Raw genomic sequence first — 21,351 nt, forward strand, 5'->3', positions numbered from 1 at the left:
CTGCAAACACGCTTTAGAGCCAGTTTCTGCCCTGAAAAGCTCCTGACCCAGATGTGGGGGTGAAGGGAGCCAGGAGGGAAGACCCTGCCTGCCTTTGCTGCGGGTCTGTGCTGGGACCCCGGCCCGTCACTGTAAGTTGTCGTGGTGGGCGACCCCTACCTCTGCCCTCCTGGGGCACATGTGGGTGGGGGAAGACGACTGCCGCCACCTCGATGCTTGTGGCTGTGTGCCTCTGGTGGTGGCTGCTGCTGGCCCAGCTTTCGGTGCCCGCAGTGGGGGTGGTGGCTCACCAGGAGCTGGCAGCCCCTCGCCTGGTAGTGGGTGCTGAGGTTAGGACCACACTGTGTAGCAACGGCAGAGCTGCCTCGGGCATGGTGCATGGGCTGGGCATGCAGAGCTGGAGCCTGGTGGGTGCTGGGCTGCGGCCACATCCTGCCCGGGCGGGCTGGCTGGGATGCTGGCTCCAGGGAAGGATCTTTTCTCACCTGGGACCAAAAGCTTTGAGCAGTGGTTGCGTGGTGAGGCCTCTAAGCTTTGCTTTCTCTCCTTATGTGGCTCTAGCACAAACCCAGCCGTAAGGAAATTTAGTTTGGCTCCACAGAGGGAGCAGCACTGGCTGGTGCTCTCTGAATTGGGCCTTTTAATGTTTAATGTGATAATCTCGTTCTGAGTTCTGCACATGTGATAAGTCATCTTCTCCAGGAACTTGCTTGTGGCAGCTTCAGCGAGAGGGGCATGAGGTGCTGCCAGGGCTTGGACCCTTCCCTGTGGCATAATGTGTTTCTCTGTATTTTATTTTTCAAGATAAAATAGCTGCAGCAAACTCAGTGAGGAGACCAGTGAGGGTCAGGATCAGGGCAGGGGTTACTTTGAGCAGCACCCGAGGGACAGTGCATTTGGGGAACTCCAGTCCCAGCAAAGCTGCACCACGTGTGGCATCACCTTGTTGTTTATGGGTCTGTGCAAGTTGCCATGAGGGTTGGGGCTCCATTGGGGTGATGGGAGCCAGCCCTGTGCCCAGAGGAGATGTTGCCATCTCACAAGTGGTGTCTGGATTTGATTTCAGGGGGATTTGAAAAAACCCTGTTTGTAGCGAGTAGGAAGAGCCAGCGAGGAACAGCTCGGCCAAGACTTGCCCCGTGGCTGCATCAGGTTGCACTCCTTGGGTCTATTTTAAGAGGCAAGCGGCGCAGAGGTGGGGGAACAGCCAGAGCTGTCATCTGCCAGATCCCTTTGGCTGGGCAGCGCTTCTCTGGCAGCCGCTCATGATTAACGGTGTGCCAGGGTGACATCCCTGCTTTCTCCCCCAGTGCTCGGCTAAGCTGCCTGTTTTATTCCTCTCCTGCCGTGACACTTCAGATTCCCACCTTGCCGGCTCCTTCCTGCCCGGACGATGCCCACGGGCAGCCAGCTCAGCCCTGGTGCTCTGCCTACCTGCATCCTCCAGGAGCTTTGTGCCCTCCTTGAATTTTGGCATCGTGTGAGGCTTGGCGGGGTGGGGAAGAGGGCTTGGTGCCAGGCAGCTGCACCAAGGGCAGGCACAGCCTCAGCTCACCATGGGTTTGTAGTAGGTGGCTCTCCCCTAATCTTTGTGCTGATCACAAGAAACCTGAAGGATTTTGTGATCTTGCAAGCCCCGTGCCAGGCGTCCCTCAGCTGGCAGCATGCGGAGCAGCCAGGGAGAACAGCAGCCGGTTTGGATGATGAATCGCTGGTGCCTCAATTTTTCCTCTCCCGCTGCTCCCTTACGCTGTGCTAACATTTACAGCTGAACCCCCGGGGACAAAATGTCAGACTCCCTGCCTGTGTTTGCTTTACTTTTTTTTTTTCCTGCTGGTGTGAGATTGGGTGGGTCACTGCCGGGGGCTGCTGGGACCCCACCGAGCCTACCCCGGGGGAGGAATGGGACCTGGCTGTGGCAAGTGCCCAGGACAGTGTGCTTGTCAGTCCCAGCACCATCTCATTTATCATTCTAAAAAGACACAGCCCATGTGCCCTGCCTGCCCTGCCACCACCATGTTTTATCTCTCGTAACCCCACGCTCTGCCTGGTTGGTCCCTCCTGAAGCTGATAAATCCACTTGTTACCAATGTGGTGTTAGAAGCTGAGGGATTGCAGGACCCTGGGATGGGAGCTGAGAGCCAGTTCCCAGGTTTTGGTTACTGGGACAGATGGGTATGTTTTCTGCACCACTGCAGAAAAGCAGCGTTGTTCCCTCCACAGCATCTCCTTCAGTTCAGGTTTTAGCTGTTCTCACTGTTTGGGAGCAGGGCTGAGATCTGCTGATTCAGGGGACACGCAGCCCTGCAGTGTTAATGATCTCTGGTGTGCAAACAAGAGGACAGGCACAGCAGCGCCGGCATGCCTGTGTAATGCCCTCTGTGTGCCTGGGATGTTGCAGGATGTCCTGTTGCCCTTCAGCGTGTGGGAGTGGGGCTGAGGGGGACATCTGAGGGTAAGAGCCAGCCTGGGTGTTTGGGGGGCTCAGACCTGAGGTCTGAGGATGGTCTGAGCCCCCTGCATGTCCCCGTGCCGGGAGCCACCATGCAGCCCTGAGCTCTTTGGGAGGGCTGGCTCACACTAATCCTTGCTCTGACAACGGATGGTTTATCCACCGATCCCAAAACGTGATTCGCTGTGGCATTAGTGGAGCATGTGTTGGGGTGGGGGGGGGAGAAGGGGGCTGGTTTGATGCCATGTTATGAAATGCTGAAAGTGATGTGGGCATGGCCAGGGCCCTCTGAAATCTGTGGTCTGTCCTCATCTGCTCAGCTCTTAGTCTGGGACATAAGAGCATCTCCTGATGCCATAGCTGGTCTCCTGGGCCACCTTCATCCCAGGGGGCAGAGCACCCATGTGCTTGCTGCAGCCGAGGCCAGTTGCCTTTGCATCCCTTTACCAGCGGCCAGTGCCTCTTTATGAAGCTGCATGGGGAATTTTCTGGGTCTGACCTTAGAGGCAGCCTGGGAAGCTCCCCCATCTCCCCATTCACCAACAGAGCTGATGTCGGGTGCGTTTGCCTGCTCTTGACTCAAGGTAGTTCCTCCAGTGCAGCCTCCTGCCAGCTGGCGCCTGCTCCCCTGTGTGACGCTCAGGGCTTTTTGGAAACTTGCTGAGCTGCAGACACCCAGCTTGTACTCACCCCTGCTCTCGACTGGAGGCTGCTGATGAGGGCTGATTTAGTGGTGATCGAACCACATTTGAAGTACTCCTTGAAATACGAGACAAGTGTTGGAAACTCTCTGGGCGTAGGGGCGTCTGCTGTGCTCTGACGGCTGCGGCACACGGGCAGGAGCCGGCTTGGTGGCTGCGAGAGGGCAGGGCTTGGTGCTCCCTTTGCTGGCGACCAGGTAAGAGCCTCCCCGTGCTGGGCTGGGGGCACCAGGCGCTGCTTCTTCCGTGTCACTTTGTCCTGAACCCAGCTGGATGGGTCAGCTGGAAATCGCCTGTGCTAGCGGTGAGGGGTCTACACAAAGGCAGGATGGTGCAGCTGCCTCCCCCCAGCCGGGCCCCTCTGCACCCCGGGGTTCTGGGGCTCCCTGGGGGCTCTAGAGAGGGTGGCTGGGGGTGTCTGGTGCAAATACCCGCCTGGCCTCTGTGTGCGGCAGTGATGGGATCACGGAGCTGCTCCACGACTCGAACTGCCCTTCTGCTGAGATTTACACCTCCAAGCGTGGTATAACTATTAGCTAATTTGCGCATTCAAGCCAGTTTTAATGGGGACATGCTATCAGCTCTAACGGCAAATTTCAGTAGAAAAGAGTAAACTGAGCCAGCAATGAGATGCAGTGATTTCAGTCGCGCTCGGGTAAGGGTTTGTGGTATTTTCTGGTTTTCCTGTGCATCTTTGCAAATGCAAACAGGGCCACTGCAAGCAAGATCATTGCTTGGGGGGTTTAAGTGAGTTTTGCTGACTTTTATACTAATTCTTCTACTTCCATTGCTTTTATTTACTATTATGTGCACTCAACCAGAGGTAAGGAAAGCAGATTCAGTGTTATGGAATCATGTGAACTCAAATCAGATTTTTATTTTAGATTTCTTGCTCTCTTAAAGTTCATCCAAACTTTAGGTTAAGGTGGTAGTTTCCCTGGTTCCGCATTGCTGAATGGGACAGATCTTCAGATTATCAATTTTGATGCTGCTTCAGCTCTGTAGCAAAGGTGGTTTTACTTGGCTGGAGGTTCTGGCCCCATGTGTTGGGTCCGTTGTGTTCAGGCCCAATAAAACACCCATGGGACACAAATTGATGCCGATGGCAGGAGGGAGCCCGGGGGTCCTTGTTGTGGTGCAACTGGGAGAACGTCCCTGGGCAGATGCTTGGGCTGCATCAGCATGGAAACCCCTGGCTGGGCTGCGTTTAACTGTGCTCTGGGATGGCCTTGCTGGGTCTGTCCTCGGGTTATCTGGAGTATCAGAATTGAGGCAAAGGACCCAGCGTGCATCAGCACCCACGCTCTCATCAGGATTTTGTAGTTTGGCCAGAACCCTACTGTCCTGGTGACTTAGCTCATGCCTAGCCAGCTGCTTTTCTGGGTGCAAGCCTATTCCCTCTGCTAAAAAGCAGCTATGTGGAGATTTTGGGGGGCCCCAGCATGGAGGGTGGGTGGCTGAAAGATCTCTGCCACATGCCCAGAGCTCCAGCTCCTCCTTTGCAGTCTGAGAGTGTGTAAATGTGTCAGCACGCTGCAGATGTCTGCTGGCATTGCCCTCACTAATCCCCCTCGCTCCTCCCTGCCGGCATCGGGGGCTGCTGTTGCCTGCAAGCTCTTGGCAGAGCTGCCCAGCAGAAGGTGGCCAACTGTGGCACAGGGCACCGTTTGGTCCACCTGCACAGCCCAGGGGCTCACCAAGACTTGACCCTCCCCGGCTGCAGAGGTGAGGGATGCTGTGTCCCTGCGCTCGTGTGGTGCATGGGCAGCTGCAGGCGCGTGTCAGCACAGAGCTGTTCTCTCTTCAGCCTGCACGGGAAGCTGTAGTTTCTGAAGAGTTGGGTTCATGTTTAGGAGCCAAAGTAAAGGATGTCCCAGCATGGGGCTTCTTCAAAAACTTGTCCACTGACTGCACAGAGCAGCCACAGGGATGTCCCCCGCGGAGGGGACCACAGGGCAGGGCAAGCCCAGTTCCCACAAAGTGGAGGCACCAGTGTCTTGGGAAATGGGATCTCACTGCCATGTGCATGCCAAGGACAGGGCAAGGCCAGGCCCTGAGTGCTCAGGTGACCAGTCAGGGTTCTCCAGGGGCTGAAATTAATTTGGGCGGTGGCATCAGCTGAATGGTTACCCTGGAGCCCAGGGATGCAGTGTCCCTGGGGCCAGTGCCAGCTTTGGGACAGAGTCCTGGTGCCCGGGCCCCCAGTGCAAATGCATCTGGCCTGGCCCCTGGGAGGAGAAGTCACTGTTGGTGGGGAAGTGTGGTCCATGGGGGGCTGAACTGGGGTGGTCAGGGAAGGGAGCGGCAGCTACAAAGGTCCTGGAGCAGATGAAGTAGCGTGTCCTCACCTGGCAAAGCCTTGCTCTGCCACTTCCCTTCCACCTGAACAGATGCTCTCTGGAAAGGAGCTGACTTCTGCTGTCATGCACCCTCTATAAACCACAGTGTTTCTTATTTCAGACATTTAATGCCTAGATTTTAAATTCTCTCTAACATTTGTCAGCACTTTACAGCCTTTTGTAACATGTTTATGGTGTTATTAAAAAAAAGAGAGGGAGACACCTGAGGTTATGGGCTACTGTACAAGAGTATAAAACTGACCTTAAAATTATGAACTTGCTGTGCAGACCCGCCTGCCCGACAGCCTGCTGTGCTGCTCGGGCTGGGGAGACCAAGTCTGACTGCTGGGATTGACAGGGGACGGGGGGATGGCAATCCCAGAATCAATTTGTTGTTCTAAGTGACTGCGAACAATAAGAGCAGTGAGGACTAGAGGGGAAAAGCTGCCTTGGACTTGGAGGTTGGAGTGCTGCAGTCCTGGGCTGGGGCTCTGTGTGTGTCTGCAGGGTGTCCGGGGCTTGGGGACCAGGGCTGAGGACAGTGGGGGACGGGATGGGGGCTTGCTGTGCTGGGTGGGCAGTGTGTCCTGGAAATGCTGCGCAGTGGGAGGACAGGCGCTTTGACACAGCGCTTGCTGCTGCGGTGACACCCAAGCTGCTCTGACCTTCTTTTATTTCAGAGAGATTTGGACATCTGTCAGGGAGATTTTTGTACCCGGCAGGAGCTTTGGCCCTGCGGGGCCGGCGCAGCCCTCGGTGGCTCCGAGCAAAGGGCAGCAAAAGTGCAAATAGCTGGGGGGGCATCGTGGGCCTGGGGAGGTGTTGATGCTGATCAGCCAGGTGAAATCTGGGCAGAGGTGGGTGAGTGGTGGTTCAGCCCCCCCATCCCAGTGGAGCCCTGTGCCCCTTGGGAAGACCACCCAAAAGAGGAGGTTGCTCATGGTCCTCTATGGAGAAGACAAAGGCTTGGCTTCATTGACCCTGGGGTGGGATAGGGCAGTGGAGCTGGGATGCAGTGACCCTGTGCCTGGTGCTGGGTTTGGCTCAGGGCCCCTGAGTCACCTTGGGGGGGTGTCACTTAACCTTCATCTTGCCTCAGTTTCCCCTCCTTCCCTTGCGTGGGCACCATGAGTACAACCACCATGTTAGAGATGGTGTGAAGGCTGTGCTGGCCATGGAGAGGACTTCTTAGGGACCTCAGCTGAGGTAGGGGGCCCATATTGAGGTGCTGGGTGCCAAATAGCCACCCCCCCAAAGATCCTCAGTGCTTTGCTGAAAAGGTGAAATCTGCCCCAAAGTAGCTGTCAGTCAAGGGGACACAGGTCCTCACATGTGCAGTGACCTGTCCCAGCCATGAATCACCAAATTTATGGTCCTGACACCTGAGAAGCAGAACAGGCACAGCAGAAACTAAGTGAATGAGACAAGCGTGCGTGCAATTAGGACAGACCTTTTGAACACTGCAACAAGAGCTGGGACAGGGAGCTGCTGTCTAATCAAAGCAATAGCAGTTTCTTTTTTTTTAAGACAAGGGAGACTTGGGATACTTTGTCCACATAATGTTCCAATTTTAGCTCTGCATCCCAGGATGTAATTGCATTAAAAATACCCGGGGAGGGGGAGGATGCCAAGGGCACCCAGGGACCTGCCTCCACTGGCGTGTCCCCACCGGCGCTCCACATGTCCCGCTGCGTCCCTGAGGCCCCATTTCACATTCCCGATGCTGATGCCTCCCAGATCTGCTTTCCGGCTGCTCCGCTAATGGTTATTCTGGTAAAGGCCCTCTCCGCAGGGTCCCGTGGGGCTCCCTGCCCATCCAAGTGCGATCAGGCATCGATCACTGCGAGTTTGGGGGAGTGACCACAAATGACGTGGTTTGGTTGGACGGGGCAGCTCTGCTGCTGAGATCTTTGCTCTCAGTGTGGGGCAGCTCCCTCCTGCTGCTGTGCCAGCCCTGAATGTGCCAAGTCCAGGAGGTTTCATGTGAAAGTCAGCTGGTTTTTTGTAAATAAAATTTAGGGGTGTTTTTGAGCCTTTCAGGGCTGGGCCATGCTTTTTTTTTCCCTTGTGTCAAGCACAAGGGCTGTATGCTTTCTTTTGTTGTAATTGAAAGGTGAAGCTGGAGCTTCAGGAAAAATCCTGAGGTCTCTAGAGAGAGTCCAGGGTTAATAGGTACTGGAGGGCTGCGTGTGAACTTCAGGCTCCTAAATTCTTCTGCCAAAAAGTAGATTTACTTATTTTTAATGTAAAGCTCCTTTTAGTTATGCTGCTTAGTATTTTAACTGGTGAAGCAGGAGTTTAAGGATCTTATTGCTAATGTTTTTGGCTAGTCATGGAGTAATTTAGGCTGGAAGGGACTGTTGGTTGGTCTAACCTTCTGCCTGATGCACAGCTGGCTTCAACCTGCACATTGCTCAGGTCCTGATCCATCCCCACATACAGACACCCTCCCTGAGCAAAAATGTTGGTAATTCCTTCAGGAGATGGTGGCAAGCACTACAGTGGGCACGGGGTGATGGCATCCCCTGGGGTGACACGAGGCTGGCTCTGCTTCCATGCTGAGCAGGGTTGGGGGGCAGCCTGGGTCGCCCTCCATCCCTGCAGGTCCTGGCTTTTGCCTCCAGCTCAATTAACAGCTCATGGAAAAACCTCCCGTTACTTTTTGCTAAATATAACTATTAAGGGAGATGCTCGTTGTCACCTCCAGGGAGCTGGAAAGAGCAAGATGGGTCTGGCGCCTTGAAAATGCCAAAACCTGCTGAGGACCGGGGCGTTCGCCACACGGGTGGGTGGGTGGGAGCGCACCCGCGCACCGCGGGGGGGGGGGGGTACCCGCTGCCCCCCTGTCCCCGCAGAGCGGCTCCCTCCCGCACCGCGGGCCCGGGCAGCGCTTTTCGGGGCCCCTGCTCGGGGCGAGGCCGCCCCGGCCCCCCGCTCCGCTCCCGCCGCCCGCTCCGGTTTGCCGCGGGGACCGGCGCGGAGCGTGTGCGCCACCGCGGGGCCGCGGCCGGGGCTGCAGCGCCCGGAGACCCCCCGGCCCGGGCTGTGCCCCCGCCAGGGTCCGGGTGCTGGGTTGTGCCTCTCCGCTTTCATCAGTGCGGCTCCGGGCTCTCCCCCCCCCGCCTGCTGGGTGGGTGGGCAGCCCCCACCGAACCCCCCCACGCCGGGCTCCCGGGGCTGCCCGGGCTCGCTGCTGAGGAACTGGGGGCGCTTCTTGGGGTGCTCAAGTTGCAATGGGTCATCTTTGGGGAGAAATTACTGGACTTGTCCTGGAGAGGAGCCTGCGGGAGCTCGGCCTGTCACCTGCTGCAGCAAACACGGGCAGGGAGGACTGAGCTCGCAGTGGGTGCAGGACGGGGAAACACGAGCCGTGTCCAAGGGGATGCACGGAGCCTCCCACCATCAGGAGCGGCGGGCTGGGGCTGCTGGCTGAGGTTTTCCAGGATGGTGCCGCACCAAGTCATGCAGGGACAGCCGTAGTGGTTCAGGCTGCCTGTTGCATAAACCAAAGCCTCTGGTCTGGTCCCTAATGCCCGAGGTGTGCACAGATGAACCCCTGAGCAGTGTCTGCGCAGCCTTTCCTGAGGATGTCAGGGGCATCTCTGCAGTGCACCTTTGGGGTCTATCTGGCCACCCACAGACACCCCAGTCCCCTGCTCTTGGCCCCTCGGAGTGTCTCGGTGCAGTGTGTGTGTATTTGTAGCCAGCAGCTGCCAGCTCCAAGGTGGTAACTGGATCGCAGGGCTTGGGTGACCTTTGTGCCTCTCCGAGGCTCAGTTCTGGATGTCCCACCAGCTCCCAGTTTGGGGTCGGGTAGTGGGAACAGTGTGTCTGTGAGGCGAAGGTGTTGTGGTTTAACCCCAGTCAGCAACTATGTGCCACACAGCTGCTTGCTCACACCCACCCCTGATGGGATGGGGGAGAGAATTGGAAGAGCAAAAGTAAGAAAACTCATGGGTTGAGATAAGAACAGTTTAATACTTGAAATAAAATAATAATGAAAAAAAATTGTAATGGAAAGTAAAATGACAAGAGAGGAACAAAACCGGGGGGAGGAAGGTGATGCAACTGCCCACCAACCGATGCCCAGCCGGGTCCTGAGCAGCAATCGCTGCCCCCTGGCCAACTCCCCCCAGTTTATGTACTGAGCATGATGTCGTATGGTATGGAATATCCCTTTGGCCAGTTTGGGTCAGCTGTCCTGGCTGTGCCCCCTCCCAGTTTCTTGTGCACCTCCTCGCTGGCAGAGTATGGGAAGATGAAAAGTCCTCGATTTAGTATAAACACTGCTCAGCAACAACTAAAACATCGGTGTGTTATCAACATTATTCTCATGCTAAATCCAAAACACAGCACTGCACCAGCTACTAGGAAGAAAATTAACTCTATCCCAGCCGAAACCAGGACAGAAGGCCACAGGAGGGCCGGCTGATCCTAATCCTTCCACGGGCAGCTCTTCCATGTGGTGTCCCTGTGCGGGTCTGGGACTCAAGCTCCTCATGAGAGCTGGTCCCACAGAGCCCTGCGTTTAGGACAGGCACCTGCTTAATGTGGGCGAGAAAGTGCTTGTGGCTCGAGGTGCTGGTGCCAGTGTCCTCCTCCTGCTGCGGTGGGGATGGGCTGCAGGACACCAGAGCCGCACACGAGTCCTTCTGGTTGAATTTTTTGCCTGCAGACAGTTGGTTACCATCCCAGCTCTGCCTTGGGCCAACGTACAGTGCTGTCCAGGAGTGAACAGAAAGACTTTAACTGACATGAGGAGTGTTGTCTGGTGCTAGAATCTTGGAAGAAGTGGGTTATTCCCTGCTCCGGCACTAACCTCCTAGGAATGCTGCTGCTCATGTCTTCTTGCCTAATGCAACTCCTTGCAGAGACGCAAATGCTGTTGCTCTTGCTTGGGGAGTCCCCCCAGATCCAGGCAGCCTGGGCACCCCACAGGCGTGGGACCTGTGCTGGGTTTTCCTGCCTCACCTGGCCCCCTGTTCTGGTCCCTCTGTCCTCACAGCGGGTCTGTCCTTCCTCCCGCAGGCATGAAGCGACCCCTGAGCCCATCCCACAACCCCGAGAATGGGGTGCGGCTGGTGGAGGCGGCCAGCTGCCCGCCGAGCCAGCCTGAGCAGCGCATGAAGCGGGAGAAGAAGCACCAGTCGTTCACGCTCTGCGAGGTCTGCAACATCCAGCTCAACTCGGCCGCGCAGGCGCAGATCCACTACAACGGCAAGTCCCACCAGAAGCGCCTCAAGCAGCTCAACAAGGGGAAGATGCCGGCAGCCCAAGGTAGGAGCCCATCCATCAGGCTGAGGTTGCTCAAAGGCTGCCCTTGCTCTGGGACAGCTGCTCCGCTGGGCTTGGTGCGCTGGATTCGTGGGATGCTTGGGAACGCTGTGTTGTGTCCTCAGCGTCTGTCCCTTGCTGGTCTGCCTGAACTCCGGGAGCTTCCCCACCCCACTGTCACTGCCGGTCCTCAAGTGGTTTTGGGGCCTGAGAGCCCACGGTGCTGCGCTGGATGGATGGACACGTGTGGGTCCTGTCAATGTGCAAGTGCAGTTGCTGGTACTCTGTCTTCACGAACATCTTCTTGGGTTTCCGTAGATGACTTTTGCAGATGGGATGAGTGCATCCAAGGGTGGAGTGGCTGTTGGCTTCTGGGTTACTGGCTACCTACTTTCCAGGTGCCATCTTGACCCCGTCCCTCCAGCCTCCTGCTGTGCACGTCTTCTGTAACTGTGCTGAGTTTGGCTGCTGTTGACTCAAAATGCTGCTTAGATTTTGGTGCTGAGGGTTAAGGGTGGACCACTCAAAAGCTCTCAAGCGACATTTTCAAATATGGTTGGAGGTTTTGTTGGAAACTATGATCTTCTGAACCTTCACCTACGTTTTTCTGTTGGGGTGCTCTGCACTGGCAACCCCCGTTAACCTGCTGTTCCCTGTGCTCAGATACTCTGGCAGTATGTAGCTGCCTTGGATCCCACTGGCCCTTTGACATGTAACATCTTTGGCAAATTGTTCCGTTGTGCTGGCTTGTGGTGGGGGATTGTGCTTCTTTCTTGCTGCCCAGGGAGGGCTCCCGTGGTGTGTTTGCACAGGGGAGGTCACTGGCCTGAGTTCCTTGTCCAAGGGCAGCTGCTACCTGCCATTAGCTCACTGGGGTCCCAGCGAGTGCTGGGATATCACCTGCTGCGACGCCAACGCTTGATGGGCGCTACAACAAACCAGACAAGCTGAGCCATCTGGGGTCGATGTGTCTAACAGGGTCGATCTGTTCCAGTGAGAAGGAAAGCACCAGCATTGCAACAAGGGCAGGTTTTGTTTTCCATTTAGAGACTGATGTTTTTCACAAAAGCCACTTAGCAGAAGTGGCAGCCAAGACAGCTCCGTGCTTGCCCTTGACAGGATGTTTTAAGGTCCGTGGTTTTGTTTCACCAAGTGTTTAGGTGATGGGCTGAATGCATGGGACCTCGGGCACTGCAGTATTAGGAGGTAAAGGTGTCTTTTGTGGGATGCCCCTAATCACCTGTATCTGAACTCCCAGGGGTGACATGCTCAGCGGCCTGTTTTACTTGCTGGTCATCCATGCAATGTGATGCTGGGGACATAGTGGTCCAAGGCTGCTGTGAGTTGGGGATGGTTTCTCTTTTTGGATGGTGGAGCTCCTGTTCGTTGTGTAATTATTATGGAACACCTCTGTTGTGTTACGGCTGGCAAGAGAGCAGCCCAGCGTCGTCCCTCCAGGCAGGCTCAACGTCCACTCGATGTTGTTAGCAACTCCATGAGGTGCAGAGCTGCATATTAACGACTTGTCAGGCTGCAGCACAAGGAAGGAGTACATTCTCTGGTGGCTGGACAAAGCCTCCGCTAAAGAGCAACGAGGTGATCCCTGTCACGCTAAGCCTGACTAACCAAGTCTCTGGCTTCCTGCCTGTTTTTTCCCCGAATGTCACCCTGGTGAGGGTAGTCTTCTCTAAGCCCCTCTTGTTAATTCTCTGGGGGCACTTTCTAAGCGTATGAGAAGGGCTGGCACTTACCCCCGGGGGCTCTGTGGGTGGGTGGGTAGTCCCGGCCCCTCGCCCGTCAGCCGTGGCAGGGATGCTGGCACACGGCAGGTGCTGCGCTGCCGGGCAGGAGCTCGTGCGAGGGCAAAAGGACTGGTTTGCCCGCTCTGCAATCTGTTGGCATTTACCTGACCTGGGCCCGTACAGCTGACTGCTGCAGAGTTTCTCCTGCATAAAAGTAGGGAAACGTGCCCACAAATGTCACCCTGCAACAATGATTGACGTGCTATTAAGCAGCAAACCAAGGGAATTTGTTCTTCCTGGGGCTGGTGCAGACACCTGTGCCCAGGGCAGTGCCCAGAGCCCGGTGTCCCCAGCCTGGGGCTGGGGCCAGCGCTTCCCCCCTGGCACCCTGCTGCTGTTCGAGGAGGGTGTCGCTGGCTGCTCCGCGGGGAGCAGCGGTCATGGGGGGGTCTGGGTGCAGCCCTCTTCAAGCTGCAGGGAGCGTCCGACTCGGTAACTGCCCTCCTTTCCTTACAGACTAATTACAAGTTGGATTAATGAGCTGAGGTCTCCGAAGCACTTTGTAGCTAATTGATGCCTTTATCTGGTGTGAGTGTGACGAGAAGTTGAGGGGATGGGGAAAAGGCAGGAATGTGCTGGAATCCTGTAAAACGGTGTGTTCGGTGCCGGCCCCTTGCTCCCAGGCACCCTACGCCCCAGCTGCCCTTCTGTGGCCCACGGCGTGCTGTCCCCCAAGGAGCTGCTCTGCTGAAGAGCAGTAAGGGGTTGGAGTCCAGTCCCAGTTTTGTCAGGAAATGTTTGTTTAATAACATCTGAAGGGTTGGCAAACAAATCTGCAATGCTTTTGCAAACAGCAAAGCAGCAGTGGGTTGCAGGGTGGTAAAACCTGCTGTGTCCGGCGGCCCCCCCAGCCCTCTTTAGTCGGAAGGGTGATCACAGCAGTGTCCCATGTGTGCACAATGTGCGATGCTCTTCGGGCACCAGGGTGGCTGTGCTCAGTGCCTTCACTGCTGTACTCATTGGTGGCTTTTAGCACATCTGCGTTTGGGAGGGTCCTGGGTATGAACTCCAGCACTTTCCATCCTGCTGAACACCGAATTTCCTCAAAGGCAGAAAAGTGCTGACGGGACCTGGCTTACAGCCGGGTCAGGAGGATGCTCATACCCAGCAAACTAAGAGGGTAGCTGGTAGCTGGGTGCTGTGGTTGGTGCCAGGGCCCTGGCTGCGGTGCCCTGGCCTTGGCAGACCCCTGGGGAGCGGCCTGTATAAATACCTGCTCTTGCTAAAGACCGGGCAGGCTGGAGCCGTAAATTCCTAGCATGGCAATGGTCATCTGTATGCCAAATCCTGCCCTCCCTGGTGGTGGTTTTGCTTGAGCAAGGTCTGGGATATGCAAAGGAGCTAGTCTGTTTATCATCATTTACTGACAGATGGAAATATCGCCTGCTATTTTAATGGGAGCAGGGCTCATAAATTCCAGCCTGCAGCTTCCAGATTCTCACCCTGGACCCGGTTGTGGCTCAATGGGAGACTGTCCAGGGATGTATTTCCTACCAAGCCAAAGAATCTCAGAGCATGCAAGTATGCTCTTTGTACTTCTGCATCATCCCTGACCTCCGCCAGCATCCAGGGCTCCAGCAGACAGTCACAGCCCTCAGGGCTTTGCTGTGCTGTCAGCCTCGCGCACACACACTTTGCTCTGGCATTTAAGCTGAAGTTGGCTTCTGCTTGCGCAGGGCTGCGATTTGCTTATGTGGGGAAATTGCAGGCGGCATCTGCTCACCTCACCTCCCCATCCCTCCTGCCCCCCCCCCAGCGGCAGTGGAGAAGTGGCACCCGTGCAGGACGCTGCTCCCGCCGCAGCCTGCTCCACGCATCCAGAGCCGACCTTCTCCCCCACACTTTTGTTCAAAAATGTCATTTCCAGCTTTGTCACTGGGAACCTTTCCCAGCCTCCTGAGGCATGAGCACGGGAGGGCACGTGGCCACGAATGACAAATTAGGGCTGGAAACCGGCTGATGCGATGCCCGTGTCCCCTTCACGCCGGTCACCGAGCATGCTGCTGGCACTGTGGGTGCCCGGTGCCACCTGGCCCTGCGTCTGCTGTGCTGGGAGAGGGGCTGACTTCCCCCCTCCCCACCCCCAAACCCAACCATCCACCGCTGCCGAGAAGAGGGGACCAGCCCTTTCTGCCTTGCCCAAGTGAGCTAAGGACAAGCGCTGGAAAAGCTCCTGGTCTGTGCTCCTGCCTGGCCTGCAGCGTGCGGGCAGAAGGGTGCAGGCAGGGCTGGGTAGAGGTGATGGTTGCTTGGGCTAAGCCCGGTGCAGGGGGGCTCTGCCCTGCCCCATCACGCTCTTTTTGGAGCCCTTCACCAGCTGAACCAGCACCTTTCGGTGCTGAGGAAAACGCACCTGCCTGCAGTCACGGGAGCAGTCGCCCCTTCTTGGGCAGCCCGGCGCGCGCCCAGCCCTTGCTCGGGCAGGTCCTGGCCAAGCTGCTTGCTCCGGCGGTGGCCTCAGCCCAGCACAACCCACAGAGAGGGCAGGCTAATGTGGGTCTCTGATAACGTGTCAGCACTGGGGGAGCCTTGGGAGGAGAGGGGGTGCTTTTTAAAGACAATAGATTAAATAATTGAGTTAGGCAAAGACGGGATATTCCTCTGAGCTGGAATCTCTGTCTCGCACTGACATCTACAGCTACATCAAAGGCAGCTTTCACAGACGCTGCTCCATCTTCCCCGTTTCCCCTCTGGCTTCTCTGATCAGTTATTTCTGTAAAGGCTGTAATCGCTTGCGTTTCATGGAGCAAAGCTGTGGAGGAGCTTAGCTGGCAAATAGATGTGATAATCAGTATCATTACAATTTAATAGCTTTGTGCCAGAAAGACCCCCAACTTAAAAACAAATTATTGTTCATTAGGCATTTTCTTGCAAGGCAAATCATAGATTTCTGTTGTCTCGTGTTGAATTGCAGTGCAGCAGCAATTAGATACGGGATGTCCACAGATGAAAGATGTTTTCATGTTGCAGATGCCAGTTCAAATCCAACTGGGTCAAGAGTGATTTAATTACTGCCTGTGATTTTCAAGGGTGCCCAAGTCATCTCAGTTTGCTCTTGGTGTCCTCGTGCTCCCGCAACCAGGAGCTGGACCCCCTCGTTCTGGTGCTGAACAAGCAGAAAGAGCTGTGCCTCCCCCCAAAACAGGGAGTGGTGGCTGCTGGCACAGCCTCCAGCACTGCTTTTGTGCCAGTGTAAATTGCTGGGTGAGGGCAGGGGATGGGGGACAAGGGTTGCTGCCTTCCCTTTTTCCTCCTGGATAATCTCAGGGGCTGCCCATCGCAGGATGGACTAAGCTGGAGCATTTCAGGAATTCACTCCCTTGCTGTCCACTGCTCCCAAAAAAGGCCCTTCCACCAGTGTCCCAAAAAAGTCACGGGATGTAAAGAGCAGCTCGTGTTCCCCTGCTGCTGGAGCTGGCGTCCCCGGGCCCTGTCAGCTCGCATCTCACTGAAGTGTGGTGGGGAAAGCGCTCTCCTTCGTAGCAGGAGTCTCCCAGCTTCCTGGGCAGATCCGAGCTGACAGCAGCTTGTACCCCGCCCTTGGCCGGGGGCAGCGGGTGCTGGGGGCAGCGGGAAGGACACCCTGCCCAGGCGTCCCTTGCGCCAGGAGGGTGCATGCAAGCCCTGAAACCGCCTCAAACCGCCTTTCCTGGCCCTGGGGGCTGGTGGGCTGCTCCCCCAAATCCAGTGCCAAGGCTGGGTGGACAGGGTTGGGCCAAAACACCTGGAGCCAGCTGTGCACCAGTGCCAATCCATGTCACAAGCTCTTCCTCTGCTCCACGTGCCCCCGTGGCGTTACATACCCATACCCTCTCTGTGGCTGTCCGGTGCCGTCCCCAAGCGCTCGCACTGGAGTTCCCTGCACTGCCGTCCCCACCCGCTTGGCAGCACTGCACGGAAATCACGGCTCCTTGCAAAGGGGAAGGTACTGTTTTCCCCAATTAGCTGCTGTAATGTCTGTCTGTGTGCATTTGCAGAGCAGAAAGGTTTGAGATGAGCAGGGAAATTGGTGTGACAGCTTCAGCATCGCTGGGCCTGCAGCGGAGGGGACGGGCCCCTGGGAGGGGACATGGGGACCCCATGGGAGCCTGTGCCGCTCTGGGAGCCGGGGAAGGGCTGGCGGCTGCCAGTGGGAGTTATCTTGTGTTGCACAGGGGGTGCCAGCCGAACCTCCTGATTTTGGCAGTGGGCGGAGCTGCTTCTGGGTGCTGGGGGGGGGGGAACCCACTCGAACAGCTCCTCCGTTGCGGCCTGTGGTGCGGACCCAGGGCCTGCAGGTTGTGGTGTGTGAAGGCTGGTTTATATGGGCAGAAGCAACGGGCTGTGATGTTAAACCATGGGAGATGCCAGAAGGGTCCTGGGGTGCTGCACCACTGAACAAAGCCTGGTGTCCCTGGACATCACCCAGGCTGTTGCTGGCCTGGGCAAGCTGTCCTCAGCCAGCAAAGGGAGGGTCCCCACAGCCTGTTGCGCTGACCGAGGAGTACTGGTTCATGGTCGTGCTCTCTGCTGGGCTGGGATAACCCTGCTGATAGACAAGTCCTGAAAACCACCTGGAGCATCGTCTGGGAAAGCAGTGCCCTGGCGTGGAGAGCAGTGGAGGGAGGGGAGCTGGCAGGTCTGACCGTGAACAGTCTGGCCAGTGCGTGGCTGCTGCGTGATCCTGCTCCGTGATTCTGCTCTGTGTGCTACGGCACCCGGCATCTCGGAGGTCAGCTGCAGGGAGTGTTTCCTCCTGCCTTTCCCCTGCTGCTCTCTGCTGTTGGAGCTCTTCAGCTGTTAATTACCAAGAAAATGGGTACCAATCTAATTTTTTTCAATTTCATGTTATGCATGGAATCCTTTAATTGTCTTTAATAAACAAGGCGATGCTCAGTGGCGTTTTGTCTGTAATAAAATCCAGTGTATTGATTTAAACAATATGCAAACATGCAGGATTAGAATCTAACTGGGGACTAATCGGGGTGCAATGGCCACGTCGCTGGCTGGGCCAGGACCGGGACATCCTCAAAGCCAGGGCAGGTGTGGTGGGAAGGTGCCTGGCTCCTCCAGCCGTGCTGTGTCAGCCCTCGCCAGGAGCCCCTGTCCGTGACCAGCCTCAGCAGCCTGGCAGGAGCTGCACCAGTGATGCTGCAGGGGGGGGAAAGTCGGCTTTTCTGGCTTCCTCCTTAATTCCTGCAGTGGTTTACTGCTTTCCTGCTTTTGGGACTTTTTGGAGAAATTTGGCAGGGAAAGCAAAGGGTCCAGCTGGCCTGGGAGCCACGTTCGCAGCACTCCCTCACCTGGCATGGCCGAGTGGGCCCCTGAGCGTAGCATTGGCTGACAGGATTAGTTATAGATATCGGGGGGGAAAAGAGCAGTTGGGAACATAAAGGAGCGGCAGGTGAGTGGGGAAGGGCAGGCACGGGTCTCGCAGGGGCTGGGTTGGGGAGTGCTCCCACTCGACCCCAGCCAGGAGCTGAGTCCATACCTCCCGGGGACGTCGGTGCAGCGCATCAGGCTCTCCTGAACTTCATAACAGCAGATCTGTGCCCACCCCGTGTGTTAAAGGGTCTTTAATAGTCAACTGTGACAGACGCTGCATCCACCCCTGTGTTGATCGATAACCTCGTGGCCAAACAGTAGCATGGTTCATATTTTAAGCTTCTGTAAATTTAGCAAAGGACAAGCATATGGAGTCCTCCTGCTCCGTTGGCCTCGGCTGCTCCCTTCAGCTGCGAGCAAAGATGATTAAAAATAGCTTTTCAGATCAGATTTGAATAACCTGGAATCTCAGTGGGGGAAATTTAATGGTTTTTCATGTCTTAAAGATGTTTGTTGGGATTAGGTGTCATTTGAAGAAGTACAGTTGTGTAATTGTACATTTTCCTTCCCTCTGCTTATTCCTAGGCTTCTCCCTTCCCCGTTGGGGCACGGGGATGTCCCTTGAGGCTCCTGGTGGCAGCGAGCCCTGGTGGGGTTGGGTGCTGTGCGAAGCTTGGGCGGGAGCAGCAGCCCTGCCCCAGCCCAGCTGCCAAGGGGCGAGAAGGGAAGAGATTTACCCCCGTCACCGGGAACGGGCAGAAAAATCTCTGTTCCACTATACCAAAAAAGCCATTTCGTGACGGGGGGGGGAGAAGGGCCCGTGGGCTCCGCACACGAGGCGCCATGCGAGCCCAAACCCTCCTCTTGGCACATCAGCCTTGTGCCAACCCATTAATCTGGAGAAAACTGCTCCCTTTTTAAAGCCCCTGAAAATACCCCGTCAACTTGCACTCCCTCTGAAAAGCCCAGCTATTCAGCTTATCGTGGATTAATAACTGTATCATAATTAATCTCTGATTTTATTGAGTCGGTAACTTCAAGTAAAAAATAAATTGATTAGCTGTTAACTTTTGCTAAAAGGATTTTCTTGATGCAGTGCCTTCCCCGTCAGGGCACTACCCCTCCGCTCTGCGCCCTGATTTCTGGCCAGAAGCTTCAGGGATTTTTTTTCCCTGACACACTTATTCTAAAAAGATCCTTAAAATTTAAACTCTCAGCCAAAAAATGATGCAGAGAAGCTACCGGGCTTTGCTTGTGCAAGCACAGCCTGGCGCAGGCTGTTGTGTGATGCTCAGAGTGAGGAGGAGGTCGGAGCCCCCCCTGTGGTGGGGGCTCGGGGGACCGGGGTGGATGCTCTGGCTGCATCCATGGCAGGGTTCTGCCTTTAAAAAAAAAAGAGACCAAGCCAAAAGATAACAAACTAAGATCATATATATCAAGTATAATTTTTGGGCGGGCTGGCAGCCCAGCACCCAGGCTGTGGGGGGGTCAGCGACCACAGGGGCCTTTGGGAGGGGAGTGGAGCAAGCTGCAGTTTCTCAATGCATTGAGGGGAAACCAGGGGGGTTCACGGGCACTGGACCTGTGTCCAAGAGGGCGAGAGGTGTCGCTGCAGAGGGTGAGGAGGGTGATAAACGTCGGAGTTGGGGAATGGGTGGCAGGATGGACAGGGTCATTTTGAAGGGGAGTCCTTGGCAGCGACTGCCAGTTGCGCACAAATATTAGAGACTGGCTCTTGGTCCCATGCCAGCCCCCAAATTGTCTTCTGAGTGTGAAATGGCTCTGACCTTCACAAGGCGCTTCTCAGGGGGATGGTGTGGACTGTATCCATCTGCTGAGGATGGGGCATCGCGGGAGGAGCAGAGAGCTTTGATTCAAACACTTGGTCCTGTGCTCCGCTGCACAGCTGATTCCTCCTCTGATAACGTGCTTTCACCTTCCCTACTTTCTTTCTCTTAAAATCACCCTTATCAAAAGGCTGTGATCATTTCTGGCAGCTGGGTTGAAGGGGTTTAGTCCTTTGAGCCCCAAGCAGGCACAGCAGCCAGCGCAGGCTTCCCACGTGTCCGGCTCACTCCTCTGCGGGAACGACTGATGCCAGGGATGGGCTGGGATGAGCTGCTCGGAAGGGGCTTTGGGCAAGCCATCAGCTTAAATCACAGCTTGGGGTGCCTGGGGGCTCTGGGCCTTGGCTGAGCCTTCTAAGGGGATTTGGTTTGTGCCCTGTGGGACCGTGTGTGGGTGCTGTGCTGTGGATGTGGGGTTGCAGCGGGGCTGTGGCAATCGGGGCGGTAAGCGGAGCAGCAGCAGTCGGGCAGGGCTATGCTTTGCACAGGGCGCTGCTGAGATGTGTTGCCAGCAGAGCCGGGGAGGCAGAGGCTGAGCTGTGCTGTGTACAGAGGATGCCACTGGCGATTTTTCCCAAAATTGGGAGGAAATTGCCTCATGTTATCTTTAAGCACTGTATTTTGTGAGCCAGTTATCCTTAATCTTGGATTTTGCTGTAATTTTCTTCCATTTGGTTTGCTGTCAAGTTGCAACAATAGTATTTTATGGCCACTTAGCTCAGGCATGCATCACACGTGATCTTAATTAGAAGTGGATTAAGAGCAACAGGGAACATGCCGTCATGGAGCATTTCACAGTTTCCCATGTAGCATCAGCTCAGCAGACTTGGAAGTGGAAAGCCTGGGATTTATTTTAAGTGAGGAAAAAATGGTAAGTGCGACAGCTAACCATGAGCGTGTCTCAGCTTGTTAGTGGCCGCTGAACCCCGTCCTGGGCGAGTGCCGAGCCTGGCGGGGCCTTTCCCAGGGAAGGCTCCAGCAGCAGCTTCAGGCGGGGGCGAGGTCTCCCCGGGAAGGGGGTGAGGTGCTGGGTCCGTGCTGGGGGCTGCTCCGGGGTCAGGCAGCTCCTGGCTCTCGCAGCTGCCCTGGGCATTGGAGCCCACTGCGTCCTGCTGGAGGGGGCTCGGCTGTGCCTCCCCAAGTGCTCGGGTGCTGCTGCGCAGCCTGGGTCTGCCAGCCAGCGCCCTTGCACAAAGGTACGTTTTGCTCCTTAAACGTCCCCAGGGAGAGGTGAGGGTGCGTGGGACCTCGGCGGCCCTGAGGGACGCGACCACGGGGGAGGCTCTGCTGTTCCCAGGGACCGGGGCAGCTGCTGTCCTGCTCCGGCATGGGAGGGAGGTGAAGCATCCCGCTGCATCCCACTCGCTCCTGCGCCGGCTGCTGTCATCAAGGATTATAGGTGCTGCATAAAACAGGTCACACCAGGCTGTGTGTGTGTGAAGGCTGCACAGCTGCCCTGTGCCGAGGTGCCATCCCAAAGAGCACCAGGGCTTAGTGGATGGGGGGGACGGGGGCAGGAGGGGTGACAGCAATGGGGAAGTGACTTGTCTGGGGTCTCGATGAACAGCGAGGCTGGGAACACAGCTCGTCTCTCCCAGCCTCCAGCCCTGGGCCCCTCTCGGTGCCCACTGC

The 21,351-nt window shown here is 56.2% G+C and overlaps 1 protein-coding gene across 5 annotated transcripts in view; it reads left to right on the forward strand.

The window, feature by feature from the left end:
* The first annotated feature begins 3,317 nt into the window (after positions 1–3,317).
* The window catches only part of ZNF385C (zinc finger protein 385C), a 63,169-nt gene continuing 45,135 nt past the window's right edge, over positions 3,318–21,351 (forward strand). For all 5 annotated transcript variants that reach the window (XM_076356563.1, XM_076356564.1, XM_076356565.1 and 2 more), the window contains exons 1-2: positions 3,318–3,350; positions 10,521–10,769. In XM_076356563.1, coding sequence (XP_076212678.1) covers positions 10,523–10,769 — 247 coding nt within the window. In that variant the 5' untranslated portion in view covers positions 3,318–3,350; positions 10,521–10,522. The remainder of the gene's footprint in view (positions 3,351–10,520; positions 10,770–21,351) is intronic.

The sequence above is a fragment of the Aptenodytes patagonicus genome, chromosome 20 (assembly GCF_965638725.1).
Source record: "Aptenodytes patagonicus chromosome 20, bAptPat1.pri.cur, whole genome shotgun sequence".
In the NCBI taxonomy this organism is placed as follows: Eukaryota; Metazoa; Chordata; class Aves; order Sphenisciformes; family Spheniscidae; genus Aptenodytes; species Aptenodytes patagonicus.